The following is a 10,222-nucleotide window of genomic DNA, read 5'->3' as shown; positions in this document are numbered from 1 at the left end:
GTCAGGCGACAGTGGAGGGCTTGGAGGGGGTACACGGCGATGCACAGGGCTCTGCAGTGCTACGCTGTCGATTTGACGCAGAAGCCTAAAACAGCCTTTAGCTTCTCTGTTTAGTGAGTAATTTAGCTTCTCTGGTAAGCAAGTGAGTGAGCTAGCTTCTCTGGTAAGCAAGTGAGTGGGTTAGCTTCTCTGGCGGTGAGTTAGCTTCTCTGGCGGTGTTGAAATTTACGCTGAGTTAGCACACACGGTGCTGCATTAACGTGAACTGACTGCTATCTGAGACATCTGAGAGTCATTTGTCTGGTGGCAAGTTAGCTTCAGAAATGAGTTATACACAGGAAACTGAACCATTTTGTGCTTTAATAGCTTTTATTACTCGCTTCTTACACCCTGAGCTTCATAAGGCACGTCTTACACACACACACACACACACACACTTTCCTAACATTGACTGGAGATGCTTGCCAATCATTCATCTACACTACAAAACAGTAAGAAGTTTGTAATTAGCGCCATCTAGTGGACACTACAGCCATATTGCTTCAGTGTTATTCTACTACACACACCAGTAAAACGTTTTGAAATAAATAAGTCGCTATGAAACCAAACACAAATGAGTATCATCACCTAATCAACCAAGTCCGTGTCTCCACGCTGTGTGGTGTGTGTGTGTGTGTGTGGTATGTGTGTGTGTGGGTGGTGTGTGTGTGTGTGTGTGTGGTGTGTGTGTGTGGTGTGTATGTGTGTTTGTGTGTGGTGTGTATGTGTGTGTGTGTGTGGTGTGTGTGTGGTGTGTGTGTATGTGTGTGTGTGGGTGGTGTGTGTGTGTGGTGTGTGTGTGTATGTGTGTGTGTGGGAGGTGTGTGTGTGGTGTGTATGTGTGTTTGTGTGTGGTGTGTGATGTGTGTGTGTGTGTGGTGTGTGTGTGTGATGTGTGTATGTGTTTGTGTGTTTGTGTGTGGTGTGTATGTGTGTGTGGTGTGTGTGTGTGTCAGTTGTGAGAGGTCATATGACGTGAGAGGTGGTGTCTCTCTCGGAAGTGCTCGTGGCAGACTGGACAGGTCATCCGTTCCTCCCGCTGCCTCCTGAGCGGCATCGTGCTCGCCGGCTCCCTCTTGTGGTGCGAGCGCATGTGCAGCACCAGGTCAGAGGTCATCCTGAAGGACAGGTTGCACTTGGCGCACCAGTTCTGCCCGGCGACGGCCAGCGGGCTCAGCGTGGGGGGGAGCAGCGGCAGGGATGCGGGGGGGGCAGCGGGGGTCACGGGGGTCACCCCCAAACCGCCCCGGGGCCACTGGTCAGGGGAGTAGGGGTATCCCGGCTGGACGCTGGGCGGACCGCTTGGCAGGTCCCCGTAGAGCAGCGAAGAGCCCAGAACGTTCCGGAAGCTGATCGCCGGCTTCGGTTCCAGAGCGAGTGGGAGATCAGCGGACGGCGTGGGCAGGCTGTAGAAGCCAGTGCTGGAGCGTGAGTGTGTGTGTGTGTGTGAGTGTGTGTCTGTGCTTGAGTGTGTGTGTGAGTGTGTGTCTGTGCTGGAGGGTGTGTGCGTCTCTGACGTCCCCAGGTGTCTGTGCGGTCTGCAGAAAGCACTGCGTTGCTCCTCGTTCCCCCGCAGAACACGCTCAGGAGTCCTCAGGTTCCGGTCACAGCGTTCCGCTCGGCGTTTCGGGTTCTCGGCATCCCTGTCCTCAGCGGGCTGACCAGCAGGCGTGGCTTCCTTCCTGGACACGCCCCCCTCCGTGCCCAGGCGCGTTCCTGCTGCTGCCGGACTCTCCATGTCGCCCCCTGCTGGACGCGGGGGGATATTGCTCTCGTTGGACGGGTTCGCTTTCTCCAGCAGCACCGACTTCGTGCCGCGGCCGCCGGGGGAGTCGTCATGGCAACGCTTGCGGGGGCTTGGGCAGGAGTTCGCCCTGTGCTCCAGGTCCCGGGCGATGTTGTGGAAGTCGGTGTGTGTGTGTGTGTGTGTGCGTGTGTGTGTGCGCATGTGTGTGAGAGAGCGAGCGAGATGTGTGTCTCTGTGTGTCCGTTTCACCTCAGGCTGCCTCTGGTCATGAGGGTCGCCACTCAACCAATCAGAAACCTGCTTATACTTCAGAGGCTCGCTGCTCAACCAATCAGAAACCGGCTTGTACTTCAGAGGCTCGCTGCTCAACCAATCAAAAACCTGCTTGTACTTCAGCGGCTCACTGCTCATCCAATCAGCTTTGTTGTTGTTGTTTGGGCAAAGGAATCGGCAATGAGCCAGGTACGGGTGCTCGTGCTGAAAGGTTTGCCCACACCTCACGCAGCAGATACCTGCCAAACACACACACACACATCAACATCAGTGAATCTCACACACAAACACACACACACAGATCAACATCAGTGAATCTCACACACATACACACACACATCAACATCAGTGAATCTCATCACATTCCACACGGAATACACCTAAGATACACACACATACACACACACAAGTTGCACAATAATACCTAGAAGTGTATAATGTTGGTGGTTCTACAGTGAAACTAAAAGTGTCTGTGTGTGTGTGTCTCTTACGGTCGAGTGTATATGTCTCGTGTGTGTGTGTGTGTGTGTGTGTGTGTGTGTGTGAGGTACTTACGGTCAGGTGTACGTGTGTCTGTGTGTGTGTGTGTGAGGTACTTACGGTCAGGTGTGTGTGTGTGTGAGGTACTTACGGTCAGGTGTGTGTGTGAGGTCCTTACGGTCAGGTGTGCGTGTGTCTGTGTGTGTGTGTGTGTGTGTGAGGTACTTACGGTCAGGTGTGTGTGTGTGTGAGGTACTTACGGTCAGGTGTGTGTGTGTGTGTGTGTGAGGTACTTACGGTCAGGTGTGTGTGTGGCTCTGACGTCCCTCAGGCCCAGGAGGTGGGCCAGTTCCTCGTTGTACCAGACCATAAGCTCCTCCCCCTCCTGGACATGCCTCAGGGTGCGGAAGAACAGCTGACCCGCCTTCAGGAACACCTCCGTGTTCTGCTCCACACGGTTCCGAGCCGCCTGGACCAGCCGTAACCACGACAACGCCAGCGGAGACGACCTCATGGCCTCAGGATCAACCTGTGACATCAACAGACATCATCACACTCAACACTGTGACATCACACAGGCTATCATTATCATGAGTAGTAATAATGTCTAATCTCTCATCTGGATACATACAGATATAACTGTAATCTCACTGCATGATTATAAATCTGTGATCACTTTAAACAGCGTGATCATAACATGTGATAATAACATGTGATCATAAACAGCGTGATCATAACCTGTGATCATAACATGTGATCATAACATGTGATCATAAACAGCGTGATCATAAAGCTGTGATCATAAACAGCGTGATCATAAACATGTGATCATAAACCTGTGATCATAAACCTGTGGTCACTTTAAACAGCGTGATCATAACATGTGATCATAAACAGCGTGATCATAAACCTGTGATCATAAACCTGTGGTCACTTTAAACAGCGTGATCATAAAGCTGTGATCATAAACATGTGCATCTCACAGCCGCCGCATAGGCCACAGGCACCACCAGATACTTTGCATGGTTGGCACACTGCTGCCCTCACACACACACACACACACACAGTTGCACACCTCACAAACACACACAGCTGCACATCACACACCTGCACACTTCACACAAACACAGTTGCACACCTAACACACACACAAACACACACAATGCTACACAGCTCACCTCACACACACAAATCCCAGGTCTAAAACTACAACCAAAGATGCCACTCTTCTCTCATTTAGCTCTCCATTCTTGAGGTGATGTACTAAACACAACCAGCTCTGTGGTCAGCACTATCCACTACTAAACACAACCAGCACTGTCCACTACTAAACACAACCAGCACTGTCCACTACTAAACACAACCCTAAACACAACCAGCACTCTCCACTACTAAACACAACCAGCACTGTCCACTACTAAACACAACCCTAAACACAACCAGCACTACGGTCAGCACTGTCCACTACTAAACACAACCAGCGCTGTCCACTGCTCTCACTCATTAATCTCTATGGTCAGCACTGTCCACGACTAAACACAACCAGCTCTATGGTCAGCACTGTCCACTACTCTTCCTCATTAATCTCTATGGTCAGCACTGTCCACTACTCTTCCTCATTAATCTCTATGGTCAGCACTGTCCACGACTAAACGCAACCAGCTCTATGGTCAGCACTGTCCACTACTCTTCCTCATTAATCTCTATGGTCAGCACTGTCCACTACTAAACACAACCAGCTCTATGGTCAGACTCAGCACTGTCCACTACTCTCCCTCATTCATCTCTATGGTCAGCACTGTCCACTACTCTTCCTCATTCATCTCTATGGTCAGCACTGTTCACTACTCTCCCTCATTCATCTCTATGGTCAGCACTGTCCACTACTCTTCCTCATTAATCTCTATGGTCAGCACTGTCCACTACTCTTCCTCATTAATCTCTATGGTCAGCACTGTCCACTACTAAACACAACCAGCTCTATGGTCAGACTCAGCACTGTCCACTACTCTCCCTCATTCATCTCTATGGTCAGCACTGTCCACTACTAAACACAACCAGCTCTATGGTCAGACTCAGCACTGTCCACTACTATTCCTCATTCATCTCTATGGTCAGCACTGTCCACTACTATTCCTCATTCATCTCTATGGTCAGCACTGTTCACTGCTCTCCCTGTCAGCTCTCTGCAGTGTTTCCATTTCCTACTGTAACCGCCTGCGTTTTTACAGCATCGCTCCACACATCTAGCAGCTGATGAAGAGTGATGCGAACCCTGTCATCCACACACACACACATCACTCAATCTGTGTCCTGTCATCCACACACACATCACTCAATCTGTGTCCTTCAGTCATCCACACACACATCACTCAATATGTGTCCTTCTGTCGGGCGTATCGGCAGAAGTCGCCTGAACTCACCCGAAAGGCGTAGCAGTTGCTTTTAGTGTCGCGTGCTTTGAGCGCGATGAAGGCGATAGTGTCGTAGAAGCCGTTATGAAGGACACACGGGCCGAACGCTGCGCCCGCCGGCAGCTCGCGGGTGACGTGCACACTGGCGAACCCATCCCCCGCGTGAGTGGGGACACATTTGCCGTCACTGGTCCAGAGGGCGCGAGACATGAGCATATGCTCCATGTTCAGTCTGAAAATAACGGACATGACAGAAGCTGAGAACATGACGTAAATACATCAGACACACTGAGGAGAATTACGTGTCAATATAAACATGTCGTTTTCCAACACCAGCTACTGTGGCCGAGTTTGGAGCAGCAGTCAAATACACAGCAAATAGATCATGGGACAGAATTCCTTCAGGCCAATTCACGTCGCTGGCAGACCGGTGCTTAGTGTAAATTTTATTTCCAGTCATTTGCGAGGATGCTAATCATTCAACGGGCAGCTTTTGTCTCGCGGCTCCGGTCAGAGCTCCTCCATTGTTTTCCCATCTGGAGCAGAACTGCGCGCAAGGGGGTGGCGTGCGCGGGGGGTTGCCACATCACATCCATCACCGCCTCGAACTTTATGAGCGGAAACAACGGACACACTGCTGCTCTCAGAATCTACAAATCGAATTTAAAAGTAGAACCACGTCTTCTTGAGTGTTCGTTACTGTAAAGACGCATCAAACTGCGTCGCTGTGAAAGAAGGACTGCCAGCCCGCGACACGCCGGAAACCCAACGGTCCAAACCCACAACGGTCCAAACCATAGCGCATAGTTATACACGTTAACGTTCTTACCTAATGGGTAGTCAGGTGCATGTGCCGGTATCAATAGTGCACCTCCGAGAAAACCACGTCGGCAGGGAACCGTAGGGTGCGCGTGTGTGACAACTGCGGAGACTCCTTGTAATCTGTGTCTCGAGCTGCTCTCTGTCAGGCACTTATCGTTTGCGCGAGGATGCGCGATGACCCCCTCCCCTTCACGAGCTGCTCTGCTGTGTCTCAGCCCCCAGGGTGCCTCTGATTGGCGCCCTTCTCCTTTCACGTGCTAATCGAAGCAGACGGGCACTGCGCCTGCCTCTTCACCGGAGCCTTGGTGAGGGTCCGAGCACGAGCCGGTGCACTTCTGCTTCCATATGAGGCGCATTTCACGGTGACACGGCTGAGATGAACAGCAGTGCGCACCGAGAGTGACGGGATTCCGTTATCAATGGAGATATAGCTTCGGGAAATCCGATTTGGACACGAGGATTAGGAAATTAAATAGGCCTACTATAATCCTCCATTCATGATCCATCATGATAATAATCTGTGCAAAATCTCTGGGGTAGCCGTAGCCTAATTCATTCTTTTAAAATGAAAGCGTTATAGACATAACTCTGTATTGTATAACAAGTCTAGTTAACCTACGCTACAAGTAAAAAAAAACCCCAGATTGTTAATGTAAAGTGGTTTATACCGCATTTATAACGGGCCACTCAGTATCTTATCCTATCATTGGGACGGACAGGGTTAGAGCCACGATCAGCAGCCACGGGCGCGCTACATGATCAGATAGGCCTAGCCAACTACACGGGCGTACTTGTTGGGCTAATTATTCACAACTCCTTGATGCATTATTAATTAATTGTTCACAAGATTAGAGCATTTTCACCATTTTCAAAATATGCATAATTTATTCGCCCCGTGGCAGCATCTCGCTCCTCGAGATCATATGTCGGTTAATAATGCTCGATTGTGCCCTGACGCCGGGTCCGGCGGAAACCACTCGGCTGACCGTTAATGCGCCATTAGAGGGAAAACTCATCAGCTCGTGTGTAAATGTCAGGCAGGTGTCGCGTGATTCTGCATCAGCGTAGGCTACTAGCGGGATAATTGCCAATGCTGTGTAAACACTGGCTCCAGTACATCTGAAACGAATTGTTATGGTGTTTATAAATAGAAGGGAGCTTTTAGATGGGAGGGTCCAGAGAATATCCACCCAAAACCCACTCCTACAGGAAGCTGCAGACAGATAACACACACACACTCACACGCACACACACACACACACACTCACACGCACACATAAAGAGAGGTTGATGCCACACACACACAAACACACATAAAGAGAGAGGTTGTTGCCACACACACACACACACACACACACACATTGGCGTGTCAGGTCTCTTTTTCTCCCGCGTGCGATGGCCTGATTAGTTTAATTGGTGGCTGGGATGCGTAAAGACATGCCCTCGAGCCCGGTGACTCGCGCCGGCCCTGGCAGTGCAGCGCAGATGACTTGCTGGTATTCGGGTTGTGTTGTCGTCGTACCCGGAGGCTGTCTGGTTCCCTTTGCCCCTTAATGCCATCTTCACGCGCGAGTCAACCTAGCGCTCTGCTCGCTCGACTGAATTCAGAGCAAGAACAGGGAGCTCGCGAAATAACAGATGAATCAAAGAAACGGGCGCTGGTCAGTAACTCTGCCCCCCCTGTCTGTTCCTAATACCCCCCCCCCCACACACACACACACACACACCTTGAACCTGTGACGGATAGGTGGTGTGTGTGTGTGGGGGGGATACTCTCAGTTGCCATTCTTTCAAGGCGTAACTGTCATTTCATTCCATGCTTTAACGCGCATGTTGTGAACTATGATAATGGGAGTTGGGGTAAGAATCGGAGACTGAGGGTAAATGTCAGAGAATGGCAGCCTGCCCGAATCTCTTATCCATGATTTATGCTTGAGAAACGGACAGAGGTCTTCTCTCGCTCTCTCTCCCGGAAAAGGGAAGTGTGTTCTCCTCTCTCCATGTTGCCCCGTAAAGAGAGGTCCTGTCCTGTGCTGCTGTAAGGAGGGGCTAGTCTCGTCCGGTCGCGTCCCAGGCAGCACTTCCCCGCACCCACACAAACACACACACACATACTCCCCGGCCGTATAGCGGAGTCCTCGGCCGCTGGACACACACTCTCACTGGCTCGGGGAGGATGTAAAAGTTAGACCCGCACTGGAAGCCGAGCAGATAGACAGTGGAGCGATAAAGATGGCGCGGCTTTGGCTGAACTTGTGTCTTGTTCTCGTGCTCCTAATGATAACGATGCAGGAGCCCACAGCTGCACGCGCGGCGCTCGGCGAAGAAGAGGAGGAAACGCAAGAGGCGGAGAGATCATGTCACGGAGCCTTTGACTTGTACTTTGTTCTTGACAAGTAAGTGTCCATATTTATGACTTCTTACTGTCACCTCACTGCACACTGCCGCGAGACCCGGGGACGGAATGCGAACAGCCTTTTCACCATGTTTCTCCATGCATAGTAAACTGGAATTATACCCCCTCCCCTCTCTCTCTTACACACAATCCCTGTCTCTCTCTCTCTCACACACACACACACACATACACAAACATACACACACACATTCAGTAGCCCATGCTACAGGCTTTTTCTAAACGTCTACTCAAGCGCTGTCGTCAGCGGTCGCTCGGATAGACTAGACTCTAGTCTAGAGTATATGGCGAGTATTTGCATCGGCACAGATCAGGTATATAGATCTTTATATGAAATAAGTGCTTTGTAGCCCCGGAAACAGGTTGCTGTTGTGGTGCTGTGTTGAGCGCATTGTCCGGGAGTAGAGTAGCTCCGACGGCAGCGGCACATCCCCCCACGCGCGCGTCCGGTCAGGATGTAGCCGCGCGGTGGATTGGGTTTCAGCGAACAGTGCCGCTCGAGACTCCTCTGTGGCGGGCCTAGCGAACACTTGGACAGAGGCATTGCTGTGCCCGGTAGAATCTCTCACATGTGCATTCCTCAACGTTCACTTGCTCTTAACAGTAGGCCTATATGTTTTGCGCGCCCTGGGTATTTAAATATGTGGTGACCAGTTTTTTTTGTCATCAAATAAGATGACAAAAAATAAACATCAGTGTAAACAGAGAAGAATTTCTTGGATTCTTGCAAGTAGGCCTATCTTCCTCAGGGCAATGGCAGGCTTCCTCAGGGCCATACAACAATGATGTCATTCAGGATATCTGACTGCATGCTGAGTATTTTCTGCACAGTGCTTTTAAAATGCAAGTTCTCGGGACATGTAAAGCATTCTCCATTAAAATAGAGAAGAATCAGGATGTCTATGAAACAAAAAAGTGTGTGTGTGTGTGTGTAGGCTACTGTCATCACTGCTCATGGAGTTGTTTTGTGTTCAACAATCACATCAAAAAGGACACACAGGATCTTCATTTACAGTTGTTTTCCATTTTCCATTGCTTGAGTACAATTTTGAAAACAGTGCCGGTTTTTTTCAAAACACTACTCACAATTAACACTACACAAATAGCAGAATCGCTTTGCTCTTTTGCAAAATTAAACTGTAAATTATTTATCAAAACTCTATTTTGTTGTCATATCACAAACACATCCATCATATGATCTGATTATTTTCGAATCAGTTACATACTACACTAATGTTCTCAATACAAAACACATTTGTCAAAACAGGTTTTCCTAGAATGTAGTGTATGCTTGATTTTTTTCCAGAAATAATGTTCAAGTAGGATTAGAGGACAATTAGAGGACAAGAATATACTGACCAAACATGACACATAAGACCAGTCCTGTACACAGAACACATAAGACCAGATCAATAGACTACATAACACCAGACCTGTGCACTGGACACATAAGACCAGTCCTGTACACTGAATACATAAAACCAGACCTGTACATTGAGGACTTTTTTCTTTTTCTGTTTTTCTTCAACTGCTTACACACAACATTTTTGCATATCATACTACATTTCTTTACGATTAATATATCACTATAGCCCATACCAAATCTACACAACCATACACTAATTTTTAGCCTTTGACTCATTTTTTAATTTCATAAAAATGTTTTTTTCCTCTTCCTCTCTGAGCAACATCACCTTCATCATCACCTTCAGTTTCTTGCTCGTCTCCCTCTCTGAGCAACATCACCTTCATCATCACCTTCAGTTTCTGTTGTTGACAAGAGCTAACCTGTTGCCCTGTGTTTAGGACTGATTGTTGAGTTTACGGCTAAGCACTTAAGTGTCCTCACACACTGACACGATAGTTGTGTTTAAGCGATTGGTTCATGGGTGTGTGTTTTGGAAGGTAGTGCCTTGCAATTGCACAGAAGAGACATTACCTGAGTTTTCTGTGTCTAAAGTAGAGAAATGTGTTTAGAGTTTTGTAAATCAATGTGCGTTATGTTTTGCTCCTTGAGTGTAAGGTTTCGATAAC

General features: G+C 49.0%; 2 protein-coding genes across 2 annotated transcripts in view; one reads left to right on the top strand and one right to left on the bottom strand.

Annotated features, from left to right (window-relative positions):
• Positions 1 to 991: 991 nt before the first annotated feature.
• Positions 992 to 5,178, bottom strand: znf488 (zinc finger protein 488). The gene is made up of 5 exons (XM_076285234.1): positions 4,963 to 5,178; positions 2,837 to 3,068; positions 2,036 to 2,298; positions 1,557 to 1,885; positions 992 to 1,445 (listed from the first exon to the last, which is right to left on the bottom strand). The coding sequence occupies exons 1-5, from the start codon at positions 5,176 to 5,178 to the stop codon at positions 992 to 994; spliced, it is 1,494 nt and encodes a 497-aa protein (XP_076141349.1).
• Positions 5,179 to 7,820: 2,642 nt separating this feature from the next.
• Positions 7,821 to 10,222, top strand: part of LOC143123975 (anthrax toxin receptor 1-like) — a 19,960-nt gene continuing 17,558 nt past the window's right edge. The window contains exon 1 of the mRNA XM_076285233.1: positions 7,821 to 8,171. Coding sequence (XP_076141348.1) covers positions 8,008 to 8,171 — 164 coding nt within the window. The 5' untranslated portion in view covers positions 7,821 to 8,007. The remainder of the gene's footprint in view (positions 8,172 to 10,222) is intronic.

Source organism: Alosa pseudoharengus, unplaced genomic scaffold, assembly GCF_046254945.1.
Source record: "Alosa pseudoharengus isolate Yale_2024_CS ecotype anadromous, Long Island Sound unplaced genomic scaffold, YU_APseudo_1.1 YU_APseudo_1.1_scf_15, whole genome shotgun sequence".
In the NCBI taxonomy this organism is placed as follows: domain Eukaryota; kingdom Metazoa; phylum Chordata; class Actinopteri; order Clupeiformes; family Clupeidae; genus Alosa; species Alosa pseudoharengus.
This window is presented reverse-complemented; position numbering and strand designations above follow the sequence as displayed.